This window comes from Puma concolor, chromosome A3, assembly GCF_028749965.1.
Source record: "Puma concolor isolate L17-30 chromosome A3, mPumCon1.1.hap2, whole genome shotgun sequence".
Classification (NCBI taxonomy): domain Eukaryota; kingdom Metazoa; phylum Chordata; class Mammalia; order Carnivora; family Felidae; genus Puma; species Puma concolor.
Window position 1 is genome coordinate 55,216,742 of NC_141669.1, and position 25,382 is coordinate 55,242,123.

Consider the following 25,382-nt stretch of genomic DNA (forward strand, 5'->3'; position numbering starts at 1 on the left):
GATCCAACCTCTGTGTTTTCCATGTTTTCATGAGGAGTTGAAGCCCAGGAAAATCAAATGACATGCAAAGTTATGCCACAGAGTTAGCATAACCATCTACAACCTAAGTCTGCCGACTTAAAAACCCATTATCTCTCCACCGTATGCAATACCTAAAGATTAACTAGGCAACAGTAACAAAAACAGAATAATACTGTTTATTTTTGTTTACTTCCAAAGATTTGGTAACTTAATACCAAAAGTTTTAAATGAACCTGAAGTACTATTTTACATCAGCTTCTATAATAGTGACTAGTACATCGGATGCTCAATATTTGCTCAATAAATAAGTGATCATACTATTATTTTTGTTTTCATTACAAAATAATTTATCTTGCATTTTTGAAACCCACCAATCTATTTTAAAACCTAAAGCAAAAACATGAATCCTATGTTACCAAATATCTAAGTCTCAAAATTTAGGGAAAAAAAAAAGAGTTACCAAATACAGTCTTCATTAAATAAAAAAAGAGAGTAACCAGCATGAGATAATAGAAAATAGCCAATTTGTTAATTGAATATCATTACAATTTACTATCTATGCCAAAAGAATTCTGAAATTCTTATATATGTGCAATTAACACTAAACATAACAAAGGTAATCAAACTTCTTATTATGAAAATAGATGCATATTCAAATAAAGGACCAAGAAAAACAAAGTCACAGAAGACATTCCAGTACATTTTTTCAAGGCTATATAAATATAATTGATGTGGTTACTGCTACTTCTAAATGAAGTTTAAAAAAAAGTATAGCCATGTCTTATGTAACACTGCACAGCTAAGCAGTGTATTTAGTCTAAGATACTTTCTTCTAAGATTATATTCTTACACATGATTAATGAACTGCAAGCATCACAAACAATAACAGGTTACTCCCTCTGTGTGCAGATCCTATAAAAGTGGATAAGACACTATCAACTTTGATTATTAACTAAAAATGATTGACAGGTCTCACATGATTGATTCTGGAAATCTCAATTACCAGACAACTGAGTTTTTCCTTATTAAAACCTATTCATTTTGCTTCGAATAAAATAATAATGGATTTGCACTAAACACACATTCCTAATTTTTATGAAGCAACTCCCCAAAATCAGTATCTCCTGGTTTGAAGCATACGTTTGCATACATGATCAATTAAGATAGTATTGCAATAACTTGGGACACTTTTCAAAAACAGGAGATAGAATGAAATTTTAGAGCATAACTATAAATTTGGATTAGCAAATAACAAAAGATAATGAATTTACTATCAAATATACTTTTTAAATTTTTTTTTATTTATTTATTTTATTTTTTAACGTTTATTTGTTTTTGAGGGACAGAGACAGACTGTGAGTGGGGGAGGGGCAGAGAGAGAGAGAGAGACACAGAATCCAAAGCAGGCACCAGGCTCCAACTTGTCAGCACAGGCCCTGACGTGGGGCTTGAACTCATGAACTGTGAGATCATGACATGAGCCGAAGTCGGATGCTCAACCGACTGAACCACCCAGGCACCCCTCAAATATACTTTTTTTTTTTAATTTTTTTCAACGTTTTTATTTATTTTTGGGACAGAGAGAGACAGAGCATGAACGGGGGAGGGGCAGAGAGAGAGGGAGACACAGAATCGGAAACAGGCTCCAGGCTCCGAGCCATCAGCCAGAGCCTGACGCGGGGCTCGAACTCACGGACCGCGAGATCGTGACCTGGCTGAAGTCGGACACCCAGGCGCCCCTCAAATATACTTTTTTAACAATGATTTATGCTTGTTGCAAAACACTGTGTTCTTTCAATTATAGAGATCATGTTGTAGATTCATTACAATGAGAACACTTACAGTTGATAACTAATACACTTCCTTACATCATCCCTCTTAGAAGGTATTATAATTTAAAAAATTAGAAGTAGGTCATTGGCTTCCAAAAAACAACAAGGCACTGACTTTTTCATTTGCATAATACATACCTGCCTTAAGTTTTGTAAATCTAAGTTAATGTATGTGAGTTTGACTTTCCATTTTTGTACTAAACTGACTGAAGATGGACTCTATTCATTTGTGTGTGTGTGTGTGTGTGTGTGTGTGTGTGTGTGTGTGTGTGTGTGTAAGGTTAGTGCTTAATTTAACAAACGAGAACAGGAATAATGCACTGCATTAAATCCTATTACACACCAGAGGAAATGAATGTGTCAGAGGCAGACACAGCAATCACTAGGTTATATTAGATATTAAGTATCTAATGTTCTAATTCAGACAAGTACCTTAACCTAATCAAAAACATTAAACTGAGCAAGTCTTCTGACAGACTATAGTAAACAGCTCAAAAGGAATAAATCAGATTAAATGGGCAAGATACTTAAAACAACATCAACTAGTTCTTTTTGTGAGGTTTAAAAAAGTAGAATGTCAAACAAAATTTTAGTAATGCCTGTTGTCTAGAAAAGAGTAAAATTTAATAATTATCTTTTTAAATTATCTATTTATTAAAGTGTGTTTATTTTGAGAGAGAGAGCAAGAGAGAGCACAGGAGTAGGGAAGGGGCAGAGAGAGAGGGGGAGAGAGAGAGAGAATCCCAAGCAGGCTCTGTACTATCTAAAGCCTGATGCAGGGCCTCAACTCACGAACCATGAGCTCATGACCTGAGCCCAAATCAAAAGGCGAACACTTAACTGAGCCACCCAGGGGCCCCTATATCTTTTTTTAAACATCAACCTCTTATATAGGCTTTAGGAATCTTTATTTTTACTGTAGTATGCATTTAATATGTGATTCATACTGGTTTTTCTGTTTTACTCATGGGATAGAAATGGTTGAAAATGACATATACCCATATATGTACATTTTGGTGTTTTCATATTTGCTCTATCATGATAAAAACTTTGGCTGCAGACAACAATACTTAGCAATACAATACAATACCATATAACTTTAGGTAGCTGACATAATATTATAAGACTAATATTATTGAGTCTTATACACTAAGATTATTTAGTGTATTGTATGCAGTTGAATATATCAAAAAGAGAAACTGACTTGCACACATTCAAGGAATTAGAAGGAAAAACTAGAAAGCAAAAAGAAAAAAAAATCAACCTAGTATTTCACTTGAGAGACTGATTGTTTTTACTTGAGGATAATTCTTATCCTGTTTTGTGAAGGCAAATTTTCAAAGATTAAAAAGCAAACAAAGATGTTTCAGCTTGTAAATTTCATCTCCCAAATGTATGCTTATCACAGCTCTACTTTCAGAAAACATACATATATAATTTTCTAAATGTAATAATTTCTGGCTGATTTTTGTGGGTTATTTTATGATCTGTGAGACTTCAATATTTTTCTTCTGTGGCTCTAGGAAAAAATCTAGCACGCATTTACATAAAAACTTGCTTTCAAGCAAACTAAATTAGAACATTTTATCATTCTGATACAGTAGGCTTCTATTCCAGCATTGTAAAAGTAAGGAGCCCTGAGACGGTGCCGCTCCTGCCTGAGGTATCACATCAGCAAAACAACATTTAGATAATGCTCATGTCTCTATAAATGCTCTGCTTGACCAGAAACACAATATATCCAGTCTGCCAATCCCCAAATGCCATACCAACTCTGTCTGGGCTCTATAATTATTTCCTTGTTTCTTCTTACCTCAAATAAGGTTGACTAAGTGGCCCCAGCCAATCAGATATTTTCAATTTTTCTCTTCCTTGTTCTTTATTCTTTATCCTCTAAAAGCTTCCCACCTTCCAACCCATTTTGCAATTCTCTGAATGGAGACCATCTGCTTCATGAAGTATTAAATAAAATCTGTTTGTATTACCTAATTGTCTTCTTTAATCATTTTTAATAGCACTAAATGGTATACAGCTTAACAATGATACACTCTTGAAAATCAAGACTGTTAAAGAGTAAATTGCAAAACTAAAGTGATGTCATATTATGATAAATGACATATTTACTACATCGTATTTTTTGCCTAATAGTAATAATGTGACCAGAAAAAGTATATAAATATATATCATGCTTCAGTAACTAGGCGTGATCCAAAAAATTTTCGTTGATCCAAAAAACTTACAATTTCTTCAAAGTACCTTATCTGGAGTTTTTTCTTCCAAGTCCAAAATAATACTTTGCCATTTGAATAAAACATAACCACTACTGGGGCTCCTGGGTGGCTCAACTGGTTAAGCGTTCGACTCTTGGTCTCAGCTCAGGTCTTGATCTCAGGGTTGTGAGTTCAAGTCATGTGCTGGGTGTGGAGTCTACTTAATACTTTAGAAAGCTATGCATTACAATGGTGGAGTCAGGCCATGCCAAGAGAAATGCTGGAGCAGAGGAGAGAAGAAAGAAACTTGGTTTTGAGCTCACTGGCTTTGGAGTCTTAGGTAACTCACTTAACCTTTCTTAGTTCCCATTCCCTTATTTGTAAAATAGTAGTCAGAGTAAGCAATCAGATCTAACATTCTCCAAGAGTCTCTCTGTACTGTAATTAAAATTAACAAGGGAAAAAAAAATCTTCAGATTTTTATCTCCAAGTTAGATCAAGACACCAAGCAGCTCAACAGATGAAAAAAATACACTCTGTGAATATATAAATATATTTAGACATAGATCTGAAAGTTTCTATTAGCATATGTGGATCACTGGCATTGGAGTATTTTCTCTTGACTACTCTCTCCTCTGACCTCTCTTAAAGAGACCGATGACATGAAGGCAGCAATTTTTGACACTATTTTTGACAGTATTTGACATTGATTATTTTTAAGAAGGTTTTGCATTTTATGTTCATTCTTCTCAAGAATAGGCACATTTGGATTTTGAGAAGGATATAGAACATCATCACAGGCCAATACTCTTAAGAAGCAGGAAAAAACTGATAAACTATAAAAATTATTTTTATGAGGGAACTGTGGGACCAATGAGAATTTTGGACTATTTAAATTCCACAGAGAAAAAACCCTTCCAAGGTTATCTGACAATCACTGGCTGTTTTCTTCCCTAGAGGTCTTTACCAATTCTTAGTGTGGGCTGAATAATAAGATTTGAGTCACCTGGAGGAACTCTAGTTGAGAGAAGATAAACGAGTAGAGCTTTTCATGGTCTCACAGGGTTGTCATGACACCTTGAAAACTAAAAGAACCCCAAACACAAGGCTGATTCTTTCTTTAAAAAAAAAAAAAAAAAAAAAAGAATCATTTATTCTTTAAATAATAAATAAACATTTTTTTTTTTTTTTGAGAGACACAGAGAGACAGAGCACAAGCTGGGGAGGGGCAGAGAGAGAAGGAGACACAGAATCCGAAGCAGGCTCTGGGCTGTCAGCACAGAGCCTGACGCAGGGCTCAAACTCACAGAGTGTGAGATCATGATCTGAGCCAAAGTCGGACGCTTAACCGACTGAGCCACCCAGCCGCCCCAAGGCTGATTCTTCCTAAGAAACATTTCCTAAGTTCCTGGGAAGTATGAGAGGTTTAAGGTCTGTGTCTGAAACTTCAAAAAGGCAGAATGAAATCTCTAATTCATGTTGTGCTTCACAGATAAAGTCCCACTAGGGAGAAGGGATTGGCAACAAACACATAACTAGTCTCCCCTCAAGAAACATGTCAGAATTTAGGATGCATGGGGTGGTGGTAGCCTAAGTGGCTAAGCTCAAAATCTCCAAAGGGAAGTTTCAGAGCTGAGAAGACAGAAACCTGCTTTTCCATCAAAAGTCTAGAAAAGTTATGCCAAAGGAACAGGGACAAACCAAAGGCAGACTGAGTTTTATTAAAATATCAACCTAAGTATTACTTATCTAAATCTCTAACTGGACAGAGATGACTAGCTCCTACCCAAACAGAGGGGGGCCCTCACTGATGAAAGATAACATGCACAAAATGCAATATCTGCAAATATGAACTTTTTGCAGAGGTTTATTAGCAGACTAGACACAAGAGAAGAGAGAATTACTAAACTCTAAGACAATCAATAGCAAATATCCAATCTGAAGCACAGAAGTGTAAAAAAAAAAAAAGAATGGAAATAATAAAACAATGTATAAGAGACATATGGGGCATGCTTAATTAGAGTAGAAGAATGAGACAGGACAGAGAATGGGGCAGAGTAATATCTGAGAAACTAGGTAACAGCTAAGTAATCTCCTCAAACTAACAAAGACATCAACCTTCAAAAAAGTTCAGTGAACCCCAAATAGGATAAATGTAAAAAAAAAAATCATATCTAGAAACACATTAAACTGTTGAAAGTAAAAGCAATGAAGGGAACCTGGGTGGCTCAGTCAGTAGAACATGTGACTCTTGATCAACTTTTAACAGAAGCTATGGATGCAAGAGTCAATGGAACAACATCTTCAAAGTGCTGAAAGAAAACAAAACTGTCAAGCTCAAATTCTACACCCAGTGAAGAGTCATCAATCAAACAATCAATCAATCAGGACATTTTCAGACCCATCAAAGCTGAAAGAATCTTCTTCCATAAGTTTTTCACTAAAGAAATATGAAAAGAAGTTCCTACGACTAAGAAAATTGGCCCAGATAAAAGGATAAAACTTCAGAAATAAATGAAGGCTACCCAAAATGATAAATACGTCAATAAATGGAAGTGAATGCTAATGCTTAAAACTTAAGAAAATAATAGCAATGCCTTACAAGTTGACACATGTAGAGGTGGAAATATATGACAGCAATATTTTTTCAAAAAGGGCAAAAGAGAAAGTAAATGAACTTAAATTGACTCGTAGGATTACTGTTCTCTTTGGGAAGTGGTAAAAGAACCAACTGTATAGTAGACTGTAATAAGTCAATGATGCTTATTAAAATCAAATGTAACTAATGAAGAAAGAAAAAAAGAATATATAACTAAAAAGTTAATGGAGGAAAAAAAATGGAATGAAAAATGATCATCCAAAAGAGGTCAGGAAAAGAATAAAGGAACAAGGAACATGTGGGACAAGTAGAAAACAAATAGTGAAATGATAAAATTAAACTTAAAAATATCTATAATTAGGGGCACCTGGATGGCTCAGTCAGTTAAGCGTCTGAGTCTTGATTTGGGCTCAGGTCATGATCTCACTGTTGTGTGACTGAGCCATGTGTTGGGCTCTGCCCTGGGTGTGGAGCCTGCTTGAGTCTCTGTCTCCCTCCCCCTCTGCCCCTCCCCTGTTTGCGTGTTCTCTCTCTCTCTCAAAACACACACACACACACACACACACACACACACACACACACACACAGCAACTGTATTCAATGTAATTGGACTAGCAATCCACTGAAAAAGCAGACTGTCAGACTGGATTAAAAGTAAAACCAGTGAACCAATTATATGTCATTTGCAAGAGACAGGCTTTAAATATAAGGACAGAGGGGGGCACCTGGGTGGCTCAGTTGGTTAGGTGTGTCCGACTTTGGCTCAGGTCATGATTTCACAGTTCGTGAGTTCAAGCCCCGTGTTGGGCTCTGTGCTGACAGCTCAGAGCCTGGAGCCTGTTTCTGATTCTGTGTCTCCCTCTCTCTCTCTCTGCCCCTTCTCTGCACGTGCTCTGTCTCTCTCTGTCTCTCAAAAATAAATAAACATTAAAAATTTTTTTTAAAATGAAATAAAATAAAAAGTAAATAAACATAAGGACACAGGTTGAAAGTAGAAGGATGACAAATGACATCACACAAACACTAAGCAACGAAAGCTGGAGTGGCTATATTATATTACACAAAATAGAAGTTCTACTTCTGGTAATGACAGAGGAGATCATATCAGACTAAACCTCCCGCAGGTAACAATTATACTCTGTTAAAAATATAAAAACAATAATCTTGGGGTGCCTGGGTGGTTTGGTTAATTAAGTGTCCAACTCTTAATTCAGTTCAGGTCATGATCTCATGGTTCATGGGTTCGAGCCCCATGTCGGGCTCTGTGCTGACAGCATGGAGCCTGCTTGGAATTCTCTTTTTCCCCCTCTCTCTTCCTTTCCCTCACTTGCTCGTGCTCTCTCTCTTTCTGTCTCTCTCTCCAAAATTAAATAAATAACCTTAAAAAAAAAACAAACAAACCATAATCTTAAGGCAATGGGAAGCTACCAAAAGCAGAGGGGAGTCAATACATGGAAAAAGGAAGCAGCTTGAGTGAGTTTCCCATTTTTATGGCTTTTCCAATGAGGACAGACCACAGGTGGTACGTTAATTAAAACTGACAGAATTAAGAGAAGAAATAGACAAACCCACAATTACAGTGGAGATTCTCACATCCTTTTCTCAGTAACTGATAGAACAACTACAGAAAAAAATCAGCAAAGATAATAAATACATGAACAACACTATAACTACCTGTCCAAATTGACACTTACAGAACCTTACTCCCCCAAATCACAGCATATATAAGTGCACATATGTTCAACAAAAACAGACCATATGCTGAGCCAAAACCAAATTTCAATACATTATAAATTCTAAAAAATGTATGACCACAACAAAACTAAATTATAAATTAATAATAGTATATCAAGAGCAACCCCTAAACATTTGTAAGTATTAGACAAAGGAGACTTTATAGCAAGAAGCAGTTTAGAGACTAAGAGGGACATGATATTCATAGGACCAGGCAACTTTTACAATTTTTAGAACTGATATCTGATCAAGTCTCTAGCTCTAAATACCAATTATTAGGAATTATAGGAAAACATAATAAATGACAATTTGGTAATGCAGTCAGCAAAATCCAGACAATCAGACACTCCTAAGAAAAAATGGTTAGCTTTCTTCAACAAATACATTCAAGGAAAAAAAAGGAAGAGGAACCTATTGATTAAATAACTTAAGAAACACGGATGCCTTTTGCTATATATGGACCTTAACTAGCTCCTAAATCAAAGAAGAAAAAAAGAGAGAGAGAGAGAGAGAGAGAGAGAGAGAGAGAGAGAGAGAGACTATAAGACAACTGGGATACCTGATAGGATCTAAATGATATTTATTTAATAATGGTGTTGTAGTATATTTTTAGAAAGTCTTTATCTTTTAGTGATATACCCTAAGATACCTATGAATAAAATGGGATGAAAAGATACAACATCAAGGATTTACTTCAAAATAATCTAGAGGTAGGGATAGCAGGTGGAGGAGAGGGAAGTATAGATGCAACAATATTGGCGAATACTTGAAAATAAATTATGGCTTCATTGGAACTTGTTCTACATTTCCCCCACTTATGGATATGAATAAAATTCTATATTACAAAAGTTCCCTAAAATATTCCCTAAAGTTCCCTAAAAAGGAAAAGGAATATCACCATGGCACCATGAGCTGTGAAAGGTATTTTATTCTAAAGATAGATAGTCAGACAGACAGACACACATTTCTTCTACAAGTAATCTCACTCAACACTGTTTCATCAGTACTTGGCATTTAATGATTCTTTGGGAAATATCTGTTGAATGAATAAAAGGGAGCAAGGAATTAGTTACTTCAAGGGTGTGTGTGTGTGTCTGTGTGTGCATGTATGCACATGTGTGTACATGCTTGTGTGAAATTTCCCTAATTAATAATGATACTGAGTACTTTTTCATAAGTTTATTCACTATTTGGATTTCCTTTTGGACAAAAAGCCTGTACATGTCACTAAGAGAAAAACAATAGCAATTGGTTAAGTCCTCTTTCTGTACTCTGGATATACACCAACTATCAATTATGTGGTTGCAATTTTTTTTTCTCATTTTGTAGCTTATCTTCACTTAATAGTGTCTACTGATGTATAAAAAAATCTTAATTTTAATGTAGTCAAATAATTAAATGTCTTCCATTTTAGTTATTGCTTTTTTATCTTGTTCTAGAAAACAATTCCTAGTCTGGGACTATGAAATAATGTTCTTACACATATCTTTAAAGCTTTATTGTTTTTTTCTTTCACATTTCAGTTCTATGATCCATCTGGAATCCAGTTTTTGACTATGGTGTGAATTAGGATTCCAATTTTCTCTCTCTAAATAGATACCCTTATCGCAATAAAATTAATTTTAAACTGTCATACTTTTATCAATGCCTGCAATGCCCCTCTTCATAAATATGTCACCTGCATATGCAGAGGTCTGCAAGATGTTCTGCTGGAATGAAACAAAGCAATTTTCAAATAATAAGGCATAAGCTTTCTGATTTTTCTTTCTAGCCTCAGAGGATTATCCTGCATTCCAACTGAAAACCACAATCATAGAAACAGTAACAACTTCAAATAGAACAGTAGGTTCTGTAAACTGTTCCAAATTTATCTAAGAAAGATAGCTGTTTGGAATTAATGCTCTCTAAGATTGGAATCACTACTACTTTCTTTGGTATTTTGATTTATTTCTAGTTCATTCATTCATTAAACAAAGTTGCAGACACAAGGATAAAATAGTCCTTGCTGTTGAGAAACTTAATTGTCTGGAGGAGATGCCATTCCAGTAAAGAAACAAATGCAATCTCATAAGGTAAATTCTACCGTGCATGACACAGACAGGCAAAAGATGCTATGAAAGGAAAGAGGAGAAGGCACTCTTCTATGAGGATCGAGTTTCCTGTGTTGGTAAGAATGGTGGAGTGGCAGGAGTTGAGGAAGGCAGAGATAACATCCTGAATTGATTTATGTCACACTAAGGAGTCTGGATAGAGTGTACAATGGGGAAGCATCGACAGCTTTTCAATTACCTGATTTGCATTTTGGAAAGTAAGAAATGAGGAACAAATTCAGGCACTTACAAGGTTAATAACTTCAACAATTTATGTTTATCTAAAAGAAACATTATAATCCTACTTTTGAACAAAATGAAAAGCTGCTATCTATGGACATTTAAAGAGTAAAAGGCTTGAAGTGAGAAGTTGCCTGCAATTGCTTCTGAACATAGAACAGAGATTAAGGAGAAAAGGAATACAGCTAACATTTCAAGTGTACATACCTATAGCAAGATGCTCCATAGGGACATTCAGGCCTCTCATCAGCCTCATCTTGACACATGATTTGTATGCCTCCATAATCACTATCTCCAGGGTGACTGAAGTGTTGAAAATGGACAGGATTCTTCCTAGGAGGGTGGCAAATATACAGAAAAAATAATTAATAGGGTATACTAGAGTTCTAGATATACTACAAAAAATAATTTGTAAGATATGGCAGGAAACCAAGCAATACACATCTAATTATTCCAGAAATTGAATCAATGAGCTACATTGTTAAAAACAAAACTCATGACATCTACTCGGTACAGAGCTCTCCTGGTCCCAAAACAAAGTATCATGGTGATTCACAAACACAAGTAGAAAAATATAAAGAGGGGCGCCTGGGTGGCGCAGTCGGTTAAGCGTCCGACTTCAGCCAGGTCACGATCTCGCGGTCCGTGAGTTCGAGCCCCGCGTCGGGCTCTGGGCTGATGGCTCGGAGCCTGAAGCCTGTTTCCGATTCTGTGTCTCCCTCTCTCTCTGCCCCTCCCCCATTCATGCTCTGTCTCTCTCTGTCCCAAAAATAAATAAACGTTTGAAAAAAAAAAAAGAAAAAAAAATTAAAAAAAAAAAAAGAAAAATATAAAGAAAAAAGCACCAGCAGAATGCCTTAAACACAACTTACAATTCTCTTGATAGTTACATTATATACTACAACTGTTTATGAAGTCATCTTTCTAATATCTAAATAAGACATTACATAAGCATGTGTTTAGGTCTGGGTGATTAAATTCTCAAGTCTGGACTACCTAGTTCATGTCCTTGCATTAATCAGCATGTCTACATATGAAACATTTAATTCCCTCACAGTATCTTGAAAGTCTCTAGCAGGATTTGCAGGAATGAATACTGAGACAGTGCAAACCAGTAGAAACATGATAAAGCTCCTAACCTTTAGGCCAATGTATTTTATTAGGCTTTTAACACACATGTACCACATAGCTACATGCTATGGAAACAACAAAATTTCGTGCTACCTGTAATTTCATTTTACCTGTAGCAGTTTGCCCCATACATACAGGATGTCCTCTTGATCTTGTTTTCTTCAGAACCTTGTGGAACTGAATCAGTTGCCTTTGCATGCAAAGTTTCAGGATTGGAGAGATCAGAACTGGACTCAGGAGGAGATCCTTGAGACTCCTCGTGGAAGGACTTGTCCTGGGCAGTCAAGTAACCCTCAGAACAGTCCATCATCTTGCCTTCTTTATCTCGTGTTCCTTTCATAATAATCTTATGTTCAGGAACCTTACCACATTCCTCTATTGGGATTTCACTTCTCTGTGTATTAGCCTTCTTATTATTTACTTCTGCATTATTTAATATGATTGCAGAAGATGACTGCGGCATTTCCTACAAGGTAAATCAGAAAGAAGACACTAGAAATAAATGAAACGTACTTTAAAAGAAATATGTAAACTTAATAAAAGGCATGAAATTGCAAGATTCATTCAATATTATATTTTTTAAACTTCAAGATTCACATTTTAAAATTATTTAAAATGCTGTTTTCCATGTCTCTAATTTGGTAGCTTTAAAACAATCTACAGTTATTAGAAAAGGAATATACAGCTGTATCAAACCTTTACAATTATGTCAAACATTCACTTAAAAATAACCAGAAAAATACAAATGAAACATAAGAGAATACAACTTTGCTTCCAATTGAATATAATCTTTCCCCCCAAAACTACTAGTCTTTTAAATTCCCCATTCAATAATGTGTCATGCTCTTAACTTGAACTGTCTTTATAATTTCTAAGTTATTGCAATACTTTATTTCTGCCCTCTAAATATAATCATGACTTTTTTCCTTTAGCTAAAATAAAACTGCTCCTCCCTCACAGAAAAATTGGTATGAAGGTGTGTCATGAAAGACTCAGAAAATAAATATGACTCCCTTGAAGTGGTCTGAACAAAAGTTTCAGTTTAACCAAAGGGTGTTTTGAACCAAGTAAATATTCTCATTAGCACTGCAGAATCTTTTTAATCTGTACTTACCACCAGGAACATTAAACCTAGTCATATCCTATTAAAAACAACTTTTTAATTACTTATACATCCTGTGGAGTGGAAACATTGTCAGATAAACTTCGGTCTTGCTGGTAACCACTTCTAGGATGTGATGACAACATAACAGGTATATACGAAGGTTCACACCAATTTATAACTAAGGACTCATGTATGCTGGCCTGCCATCTGGAGAAAGCTGGTTTTAATATTCTTAACAGCCAATGGCTCAAATTTCCTGTGAAGATACTAATTAGCATGACTTTTTTGGGACTAATTACTTAAATGTTTTGATAGTCTTTTCTTTTTTAAGAAACATAGTATGTAACTTTAAAATGCAATCCAAACGGACTAAAGACCTTGCAAAAGGAACCTAGTTCTTATGTTTCTTGTATAATAATAAATAACCCATGGGAAAGGCAATTGTTTGGGTACCTCTTGGAGCTGACCCTCAGCTGGTGGCATTCATGCCACACCTGTCTATAACACACACTCTTTTCTCCCAAGCTGCTCAGTTACAACCCAATCTCCTCTCCCTCCAGTATAGGACCAACTGACAAATGCCAGGGACTAGAACTCTGGGGTGGGAATGGGGCAATCCTGCCCCACCTCCCCACTTGGCAGTTCCCCACTGGGTCAACTCACCAATTTTCTTTCTCCCCGTTTAAGTAGAAGTAGGGCAGGTTAGCAGATGTTCAATAAAATGCCAGTCTCTTATTCCCTGTTGGCATCTCTAAATTCCACAATGAATTCTCTTGCACTTTGGGTTTTCAAAAGAGAGAACATAACATCTCCCTACAAACACAGCACTCCCTAAATCTTAAAATTTTCTGGCCTCTCAGTTCTGTTTGTATAAAGCCTGGGGGTTGGGTAGTGAACACTTCTCAAATCTTTCAATAAGCTTCACAAGGAAAGGCCTGGCTACCACTGCTGGGGGCTCCTTTCAAACATGAGATACCTACACTTAGTACTTTTGTCCCCAGCTCTGGGCCTCAGCAGCAGTTCTCAGATGATAGAGGGAAAAAAATCCCACTCAACATCCTGTCAGTCATGATAGGGAAAAAAAAGGACACAACTGGGGAAGTAGTTAAATAAATTAGAATCCATTTTTACCATGAAACACCGTGCAGAGGTGGAAAATGAATAGATCTCTCTATATATGTATCTAAGGATTTTTAAATTAAAAATTAAATATATGTACACACACACACACACACATATATATATACATATATATTATGATTCCATTTAGCTTTAAAAAAAAACCCTATATACCTATGTGTATACTTACTTGTACAAATCAAAATAAAAGGTTTAGAAGGATACAAACCAAAATATTAGTAAGGCCAATGGGACTGAAGGATAAGGCAAATCAAGATTTTCACTTTATACTCCACATGCTCTGACATTCTATTTTTTGACAATAGCCTGTATTTTTTGCCATTTAAAAAATAAAAAACAAACCAAAGAAAATGAAATATAAGATATAAAATGTTTAACATTATTTCAACTGTCCCTACTGTTTCTTAAAATAAATCTTCACAAAGAATAAGTTTAACATGATAATTTATTCTAAAAGAAAAAGGAGTGATAAAGACACAGATATCAATACTACGGATCAGGTGTTCTCAAATATATTTGAAGAGGCACAAAAGCTGGAATTCATAATGTTCTTTATGGAACTTCATGAAATATTGATACTCAGTAGACTTTTGGCATTCAAGAATTTAACGTTCATGATTTCAATTATTTATAAATGATCCCCAAAATCCATTACATGCAGTAATTTGTAAGTTTGCTGAGACACAAATTCAACCTGTGCCAGTTACAGAGCTCAGGAGCCAGTCACAGAACTGGCGGGGGAGGGGATAGGAAAGATGGAAGGTACTCTGTACTCGGAAGAAGCAGAAGAAAGGCAGAGAGGTCCATGTGTTATAAGAACCTACACTGCTTATTTCTTAGATTTGATGAAAATATGAAGAATGAAATGTGGGAGGCTGAAGATTCATGATAGAGAACCCAGGTTTCCTTTGCTATAAAAATATACACTAGAGGCCTCAGGGATCAAGGAGCATGGAGTTGGTGTAAGGTGATCTTGGACTGGGAGGTGGCTGGAATGTACTATTAAGGCTATTAAAATAGTCTTGTTAATCCAGCATGCCCTCCCTTGCCCCTAAACCATCTGAAGTTTTAATGTACCAGAAGAGACAGGATAAAGAACTTCTTACCAATTCAAGTTCATTGAGGTAATTTGCTACCCTTGGAAAGAATGTCTGTATTAAGTTGCCTTAAAAGTCCTGCATTAGTCTTATTAGCACCCACATACTAAGGATTCAAAAATCCCAGCCTCCAGAGGCACCTGGGTGGCTCAATCGGTTAAGCATCTAACTCTTTATTTCACCTCAGGTTATGATCTCACACTTCATGAGTTTGAGTGCTACATTGGGCTCTGTGCTGACAGTGCAGAGCCTGCTTGGGATTCTCTCTTTCTCTTTCTCTTTCTCTTTCTCTCTCCCTCTCTCTCTCCGCCCTCCCCCCCCTTCTCATTCTCTGTCTCAAAAAAAAAAAAAAAAAAAAAAAAGTCCCAATCTCCAGTCCCGCATTCATTCTTGAACTTCAAACTTATACTCAACCACTAGCTAGACATTGCTTCCTCAATATCCTACATACTTTGAACTCAAAATGTCAAAACTGAAATCCTTCCCTGAATTCTGTACCCAAGATTCTGCCAACAAGACTTCTCCATCTATTCTAGCCAGAAACTTGGAAGTCTGTCTTTCACTCCTTTCCCTCACTCTGCCCAGATCCAAGCAACAAGTCCTGCAGTTTTGTTTCTTAAAGATTTCTCTAACCCAACGGCTTTGTGTCATCCTTAATGCTACTAACCTCGGTCACATTCTCTTAATTTCTTGACTGAGATGTCCTGATCTCCTCCCTCATCCCCCTGTCTTTTATTTTGTTCTCTTTCCATCTCTCCTCTAAAGAGCTGCCAGGATTATCTTCGTGGCCAAAAACATTTTAAGGTCCTCCCTCTGCAACTGGTCCCCACTGCCAGCTCCAACCTCATCTCACATTGTTGCCCAGCTTTACCTGAGAATTCTAAGAACAACAGTTCCCAGCATACTATTTGTACCCTCTATTTGCTCCTATTTGCTCCTGTACCTGCTACCCATCTACTTGGAGTCCTACCTCTACCTCTTCTGCACCTGGTTCATGCCTACTCCTCTTCTGTTAAGATTCAACTCAGATCACTTATGCGAGGATCCCTTCCCTAGAAGTTGGCTTAGGCAGTCCACAAGGCCCCCAGAAAAATCAATGTGGTGTCACGTTATTTCATGATTTTGAAGTATGTCCCCCACAAGACTATGAACGACTTACCAGCTATCTTACTCACTTTTTATCCTACATTCCTTGCATATAACAGAAAGACTGCTCGTGTAATGATTATTAGAAAGGTCTTTGAAGTAAAAAATCATATTTTGATTATCAGTTTAGCCATTTCTTAACTTTTGAATATGAACAAGTTGATTTAAATTCTCAGAGTCTTGGAGCACGTGAGTGGCTCAGTCAGTTGAGTGTCCAACTTCAGCTCAGGTCATGATCTCACGGTTCACAAGTTCGAGCCCCATGTTGGGCTCTGCGCTGACAGCTCAGAACCTGGAGCCTGGTTTGGATTCTGTGTCTCCGTCTCTCTCTGCCCCTCCCCTGCTCACACTCAGTCTCTCTCAAAAATAAATAAAAACATTAAAAAAAATACAGTAAAATAAACTCTCAGAGTTTCAGGTCTCTTGATCTGTATACTGGGGATATTATCAATCAACTTTCCAGGATTTTCTAAAAATTAAATGAAATAAGTATATCTTAATGGTGGGTCTAGCCCATAATTAGGGCTCGATAAATGCTTGTGTGTATGTGTGTGTGTAAGTTGTTTTTATCAATGGCATTATCAATGCCATTATATTACTACTATTTGTTTAATGAGTGCTTACTGAATAAATGAATGAATAAAAAGATGTTTCTGTGGGGCTCATCAGAGCCATGCCATAAATGGCATTATATGGCTAGTCAGAAGCAAAGGATATAGGATTTTTTGATGTACTAAACCAGTATCAAGGAGCTCTGGGGAATATAGCCTTACTTAAGACATGGCTGCACAATAAGAGTTATATTTTTCATCTCCCCTGCTATTTTCGTAAAGAAATAGGAGTAAGACTCCACAGCAGGCATCTGTATACAGAGAAATGAAATACCTAACAGCCAGCATACTCACGTCAGCAATTATTAGCACAGGGGAAGCTGCATATACATACAGAACAGGCAGTGAAACCAGAAATGGCTCTCACTGCCAAAGCCTCCACCTCCATATATTCCTATACTCTAAATGCACTGTTTCCAAGTCTGCTTCCAAATAACACAGATATAACAGAACTCTCTCCTTAGTGCTGATTTTTACCTCCTCCGTGAAACAGACTTTCATTTCAGTCTATTAGACAGCTTTCAGAGATATGCTATCACTGCCTCACTGCAAGCAGCTACTCCCTTCCCTCCCCCAACTGTCAAACCTACTCCTCTGTTGTGTTGAGAACATTTTCAATACCTTCTCCTCAATATACTGTTAAGTCATCTGGTTCTGTTAGTTCTCTCTCCAAAATGTGTCTCCTATCCCTCACTTCTTTCTGGTCCCAATGCCACCATTCTAGCTCAGGCCTTCATTCCCTATGGCCTCCCATGGCAGATTCTTAGGAGGTTCCCACCTCCATCTTACATACCGTTGCTATAGCCATTTTCCTGACCATCTTACTCTCCTTCTCAAAGTCTCTGAGGCCATACAATACTGTCCTGATTTCTATTCAGTCTGGTGTCAAGCGCCATCCTGATTTGTTCCCCAGTCTACTGCAGTGGCTTCCTCCCCTTATCCCGCCCACACACATCCACACACACGTCCATGCAAGCATGCAGGTGACACTACAGTGTAAATGTACACTAACGGGCCGCACACGCTTCCCTCCCTCCGTGCCTCTGCTCACACTGTGCCGTTCACTGACGCTTCTTGCTGTCATGCCCACTTGCTAGCATGCCAGCCATCTTTCAACACCTAATACAAAATCTCCTTCAAAGAGATTAAATAAGCATCTTTCTCCTCCCCCCAAACATACATCTTCCCCCAAACAAACTATAATATAAGCAGCCAAGCCAAGGTATCTAATGTGCTCAAGACAAATGAAGATAGTTTCAAAATACCACCCCACCCCCCCAACCAGCTTTCAAGAATAAACAACCTATTTTTGGTAATGCCTTAAAGACTTTATTGAATACTTGGACCTTTCGATATTCTGGATGACTTTTTAAAAAATTCTTTCTGAATAACCCTGACTGCAGTCTTAAAGTTGGCAGGAAAAATGATACATCCAAAGTACCAATAGGCCTACATTACACTCTATGATCAGTTGTTCAGATTCACACTTTCTGAGATAAACACTTGCCAAATTGTTGGTTTTGCCAAATAAATCACTAAAGCATCCTGATAGGGCAGAATAGCCTTTATCTTCAGGATGCTCTAAATTGGGTATTTTTGTTCTCTTTATATCTCTTTAATATCTTACCGCCTGAATGGACTTCTGGGATGCTCAGGGTTAACTGGCAAAGACTCCCACTGTGACTTAGGAACTTGTGACCCCTGTAGCTAGACCGAGAGGTCAATATCATTCCACCTGCTGTATCACCTATTACTATCAGTCCCAAGGCTCAAATAAGGGCATATTACTAGAAGTACTCAAAGATTTAAATGTGAAAGTTAGATTTGGGTCAGACAAATACGGTTGGGGGGGGGGGTGGAAATGGAGGTAAGATTACATTATCATAAATTGTTAGCTTAATATGCCACATTCTACGATGTCTAGTCAAGCCTATCAAACAGAAAAGGAGATGGGATTCAATGTGGGAGCCCTAACTCAGATTAAAAGGAATAGACAGCAGTTGGGTGGAGTACACTCAGACCTCTTGGTCTTTCTGGAACTCATGTGAAACAGCAGTCAGTAGAGCAAGGTGCAGACTGAGGAGTCTGGCTCTAGGCCAAAACTCTATATGTGATCTTTCAAGTGCAAGTTTAGACAATCACAAGGCTTTGACTGGCAGGCCTCATGGGGGAAGCTGCCCTCCCCACATCAGACATGGTACACAGCCAGTATGCTACAGTTTCCTGGAAGGAGCTGTAAGCAAGGACTCAAGCCGTGCTGGACCAGCCATACTTATGGGACATTCCTTGCCCAGGTGCCTCCATCCAGAGGTCTCTTTGGAGAGGTGTGTGGGGGAAGGGGGTGATTGGCTAAGGCCCTTCTCTGGGATCTCCACTGAGATCTCCTTATGGGGGGCCTTGGCTGAGGCACAGGCACTTTTCTCTACTTTGACTCTGTACCTTTCCACTCCTACCTCTTCCTCTTCTTCCTGCTGGTCTAGAAAGAGGCAGAAGCCTCTGGTTCAGGGCTCCTCAGCAGTTAGAAGATTCTTCATACCTTCTTCTACCTGACCCTTGCCAAGTGCCATTCCTTGGGACAAAATGGAACACTGGGAAGCTGACAACTCATTTCCCCCTTTGCTTGCATCGTCGCACTAAGTGAAGAAAGGCTTGAGTCACTTTCAGTTCGGCTCTTTGTCCTAACTGACCACCTTGACACCTGACTGTTCAATAGAGGCCAAGTCAAAACAAGAGAATCCCCTCTAGATACACTGAAATTCTGAAAGCCCTTTCTTCCTCACATCTGCTCTTCCCCCTTTCCTCCATCTGTCTGATAATGAGTGCATATATGACTCAGAAAGGGGTAATTAAACTACTTCATCTCCCCAACCACTATGAAGGGCCTAAGTGGAGATTTCATGATCCAAGTCCCTAGAACTTAACACAGAAGAAACCACAGAGAAACTCTCATTTTTCCTCTTCAGCTGAACAACTAGACAACACAAGCCTGGAGCTACCAGTGACCATGTCGTACTCCAGGTGGAACAAGCCTGCTGACAACAGTGAAGAACGATTCAAGAGGTAAAGATGGGAAAACCACAGACCAACATGATTGTGATCAAGCCCCTTGTCCCAGCTGGTCTTTATGATCCATAGTTCTTGGTATTTTCCTTTCCATTCTGGAAACTGAGTTATTCCTCATCTTTGTGTGACAGTCATCAAAGATGACTACCAACAATTCCTTATATCCTTTTATCCATTAAGCGGAGGAGTCCTTATCCCCTCCCCTTGAATCTAGGCTGGTGGTAACTTGCTCTGACCAAAATAACGCAGCAGAAATGACAGTGCACCAGTTCCAAATGTAGGCCTTAAGAGAAGGATGCTTCTACTTTCACTCCCTTGGAAACCAGCTGTCAGGTAAAGATGCTCAGCCTAGATTACTTAATCATTAAGTGGAGAAAGGGAGGCCCAGCCAGCAGCCAGTCATTCAGTCAACCATTGTGGAAGCACTATTCATGCAAGTAGAGCCATTTTGGATGTTCCAGCCACTGCTAAGTTCCCAGCTGAAAGCAGTCCAGCTCAACACCAAAAAGGTGTCACAAAAGAATTGCCTAGTTGAGCCCAGCCAACCCACAGAATTATCAGAAATAATAAAACACTGTTAAGTCACTAAATATTAGGGTAGCTTGCTTACCAGGAGCAGACAATTAACATGCTTTATAATACTATTTGCTTAAGTTGTTTCAGTTAGGCTTCCTTCTGTTTTTTGTAACACAGCCCTAATTAGATTATGTAAATCATGTAGATTATTTCTTTAACGTTAGTAGATTCAAGCACCCTCATGTTCACTCCCAAATTGGACAATTACATAACCCGTAAGGAGCTGCAGAAAGATGTAAGAGAATTAATGAGAAATATGGACAATCTCAGAGCAATTATCTTCATGACCAGACATTGAGTCACAAAGCCTGTAGACAGTCTAATTTGTGTGGTAGAGAAATCCATTATACCCCAAATGGAAAGACTTACATTTGAGTCCCGAGATCTCTAGCAATATGACCTTGGTCCACAGTTTCCTCTAAGGTGTTGAATGATGGTACATCAGTAGCTCTCACCTTTCAGTGCCATTAAAATTGTGGGAGTTTATTTACAATAATACTGTTGCACAGGCCCTGCAGATCAACTGAATCAGAATCTCAGGAATAGGGCCCAAGAGGGTGAAGGTGATTTCTGCCCCTTCTTTCCACTTCCTTTCTCACCAATTCTCCCCAAGAGAATGTGATTCTTTCTAAGTAAATTGACCTACGTCTACTCTATAGTCCTGGCCAAACCGTTCTTAGTCTCTTGTAACTGGTAATCTCCTGCCATTAGACTAACTAGGTGGGCCCAGCCTCTTGTTTTCTCTCACTTTTAACTTTTTCCCTCCCCTGCTCCACGCTATAGAAACCCCTCAGGATCAGCTGCCAACCAGTGTTAAAACTGAAACTGGACAGGGACAGAGCATGGAGTTTGGAAAGGCTCTGCTTGGCTTTTTAGTCTAAGTCACTTTTTCTGGCCCCACTTTACCAGACAGCCCTGCGTAATGTGTTATGAAAAGGTTATGGAAAATTGAGGCTTATTTCTCCTGTACTAGGGGAGATGAATCTCCCTCAGAAACCCTAAGGAAGGAGAAGTAACGCTCCGGCATTCCTGGGACCTGGCTCCCCAGCAACAGTTAACACGCCTTATGATACCACCTGCTTAAGTTGTTTCAGGTAGGCTTCCTTCTGTTTATAACAGAGCCCTAATTAGATTATGTGAATTAGGTAAATTATTTCTTTAAAGTTAGATTCAAGCACCCTCATGTTCACTCCCAAAATGGACAATTATATAACCCGTAAGGAGCTGCAGGAAGATGTAAGAACTAATGAGAAATATGGACAATTTCAGAGCAATTATCTTCATGACCAGACATTATTAGAGTCACAAAACTCGCAGACAGTCTAATTTGTGTGTCTTCAAAATCTCACAAATACCTCAAATATCTCGGATCTGTTTACTGCTCGCTACTCTCTGCATCTATCAATTAAGAAAGTGGTCTTAAGTTTTACTTGTAATTACCAAGCTTGGGTAATGGGTTGGGATAAACACAGCAAAATATGCATACTACAAATTTTCTTCTGAAAAAAGTAATTTTTCTTCTTGGAAACAAAAGGCAGTCACATTAATATGTTCAGAGAATAGAGCATATTAGGGCTCAAAGTAAACAAGTTTTATCTTAATAGCTTTTTATGGTCAATACATGTGAGTTAGAAAACATTTTGTTTTCATTTATTAAACCTCACTCCATAAGTAAGCAAAGGAGTTGAGCCCATGGGGATTAGACCTCACTTCCCTAGCTGGAAGAAAGGATCCAGTGAGAAGCCAGATCTTTTCTAATGGGAGAGGAGGCAGGAGTGAGGTGAGTACTATAAAAGGCCTGACCCTCTGGAAGACCTGATTGCATTTCAATCATCCCAGCATACACTATTCTAAAACCAATCCTACTCCTTTGGCTCCTGCTAAGACTAAAAAGATGGACACCCACAGGGCTTAGCCACAGAACTACAGATCACGAGAACTGTTACCTAAAGCCACCCTTTTCTGAAGAGGAAAAATACCTGAACTTTGTGCCTTGCTCGCTCACTCATGCTTTCTCTCTTTCTCTAATTCTCTCATTTTAAATGCATCCAATAATAGGTCCCATTTTCATTAAGTACCCAGTGTTAAAGAATGCTTAAGTCAGCCAAACCATTATAATGAGTTAGCAAAAACTGAAAGAGGAAAGAGAAGGTTTCTAAATATTGTAAATTAGCCCAGAAATAATCCTGCAACAGACTATTAAGAACTAGCCTATCAGTTGTTCTTCACAGGTATCAAGAAAAAAGTGGCTACATATGCAGTCTGAGGATGACCAATGAAATAGAAGAAACCGGGTTTTCAGAATGGAGGTGCCAATTACAACCAGAGTCTAGTGGTCTCCACTTTCTTTCCAGTCTGAAAATTTCTAAATTAAATAGATATGTTTTCTACAAAGCAAGTACGAATTTAGTTTTTGTAAGCCAAAAAAATCTGGGCTAGTTTTTATCTTCATAAACTCAGTAATAAATAGCAGTTTGGGTTTTTCCTTGCTGCATACAACATATAATTAATTCTTACCTAGAACACTTGATAAAGAAAACAAATGATCAAATAATAAATTCTTTTAAAAATTTTATTTTTAAGTAATTTCTACACCCATATTGGGGCTCAAACCTACAACGCCATGATCAAGAGTCACACACTCTAGGGGCACCTGGGTGGCTCAGTCAGTTAAGCATCCGACTTCGGCTCAGGTCATGATCTCGGTTCATGACTTCAAGCCCTACGTCACGATCTGTGCTGACAGCTCAGAGCCTGGAGCCTGCTTTGGACTATGACTCCCTATCTCTCTGCCCCTCCCCCGTTCACCATCTGTCTCTGTCTCTCAAAAAATAAACAAATGTTTTAAAATTTTTTTTAAAAAGAGTCACACATTCTACCAAATGAGACAGCAAGGCGCCCCCAAATAATAAATTTTTTAAAAAATCACCTTGGATGAAATGATAGACTCTTCCTGATCAGCATTTTTGCACTTTTTCCCTGTGTCTTGCTCTGCTGATGTACTTTTTGAACTTCCTGATGAATTTAATCGCTTTCTGCAGATTCCTTCTTTTCCACTTCCCTGGATTATATTACCTTAAACATATACAGAAGGAAAAAGAAAAAATTATCTTTTATCTTCAAATGTCAATCAGAAAGAAAGAAAGAAAGAAAGAAAGAAAGAAAGAAAGAAAGAGGATAAAAGGGCAATTAAAAGTAAAAGTCCATTTATATTAATGCCAACTTGAAAACACTTATTTGCAAACCTCAAAAAAGTATTAAGCAGCACTTTGGCCAGGAGCTCCAGCCCTGGAGACAGTCAGACCAAGATGCTACTATGAACAGGTGCTATCCTTGAACTGCTTCACCTTGCCTCTCTGAATGCTGGTTTTATCACCCCAAAAAAGGGAATTATAATAATAACTCATAGAGTTACTACGAGTAAATGAGGTTTGATATATAAACTATGTATCACAGTACTTGAGATGTGTTAAATATTTATTTTTTATTTTAGCACTGAATTTCCTAACAGAAAATTTAACATATAGTCAGCCAATGAATTTTACATATAATTATTGAGCCCCTAACATCCACAGTGAGAAATTAAACTTAACAACAGATTAAGAACCCAAAATTACCCAAAAGGGAGCGTGACCTCTACAAACTTCACCAATATAGAAAATAAGTCTAAATTACAATGGACACTGTATCCCATATAATACTTAGCCAAGGTGCAACATATTTGGCAAACCTAAGTCGGTATCATATTTTGTTAATAAATCCATGAGCCCTCTAATCAGAAAAAATAAAAAATCTGCTCTTTTTAAGAGGACAATCTTCATGCTTAATTATCTGTCTCCCCTACACTCAAATGGCCACTTCATGAGGGCAGGAACTTTATGTGCTTTGTTCACTGTTGCCTCCTTTTGTCTCCAGCACCTAGAAATGTGCCTAGCATAAAACTGGTGCTTGGTAAATGTTTGACTAAATGAATTGTGAACATAAACAGAATTGGCAACAATCACCAAACTAAAAGGCAACCGACAAAATGGGAGAAGGTATTTGCAAACGACATATCAGATAAAGGGTTAGTATCTAAAATCTATAAAGAACTTATCAAACTCAGCGCCCAAAAAACAATCCAGTGAAGAAATGGGCAAAAGACATGAATAGACACTTCTCCAAAGAAGACATCCAGATGGCCAACCGACACATGAAAACATGCTCAACATCACTCACGATCAGGAAAATACAAATCAAAACCATAATGAGATACCATCTTACACCTGTCAGAATGGCTAACATTAACAACTCAAGCAACAACAGATGTTGGTGAGGATGCGGAGAAAGAGGATCCCTTTTGCACTGCTGGTAGCAATGCAAGCTGGTGCAGCCACTCTGGAAAACAGTATGGAGGTTCCTCAAAAAATTAAAAATAGAACTACCATACAAGCCAGAAATTGCACTACTAGGTATTTATCCAAGGGATACAGGGATGCTGTTTTGAAGGGGCACATGCACCCCAATGTTTACAGCAGCACTATCAACAATAGCCAAAGTATGGAAAGACCCCAAATGCCCATTGACGGATGAATGGATAAAGAAGATGTGGTATATATATACAACGGAGTATTACTTGGCAATCAAAAAGAATGAAATCTTGCCATTTGTAACTACGTGGATGGAACTAGAGGGTATTATGCTAAGGGAAATTAGTCAGAGAAAGACCAGTATCATATGACTTCACTCATATGAGGACTTTAAGAGACAAAACAGATGAACATAAGGAAAGGGAAGCAAAAATAATA

At 37.8% G+C, this 25,382-nt stretch overlaps 1 protein-coding gene across 3 annotated transcripts in view; it reads right to left on the reverse strand.

The window, feature by feature from the left end:
* APLF (aprataxin and PNKP like factor) overlaps positions 1–25,382 on the reverse strand; it is a 91,536-nt gene that overhangs the window by 17,569 nt on the left and 48,585 nt on the right. For all 3 annotated transcript variants that reach the window (XM_086700967.1, XM_086700966.1, XM_025931855.2), the window contains 3 exons: positions 23,525–23,670; positions 11,968–12,323; positions 10,934–11,059 (listed from right to left, as the gene is read on the reverse strand). In XM_086700967.1, coding sequence (XP_086557093.1) covers positions 10,934–11,059; positions 11,968–12,323; positions 23,525–23,670 — 628 coding nt within the window. The remainder of the gene's footprint in view (positions 1–10,933; positions 11,060–11,967; positions 12,324–23,524; positions 23,671–25,382) is intronic.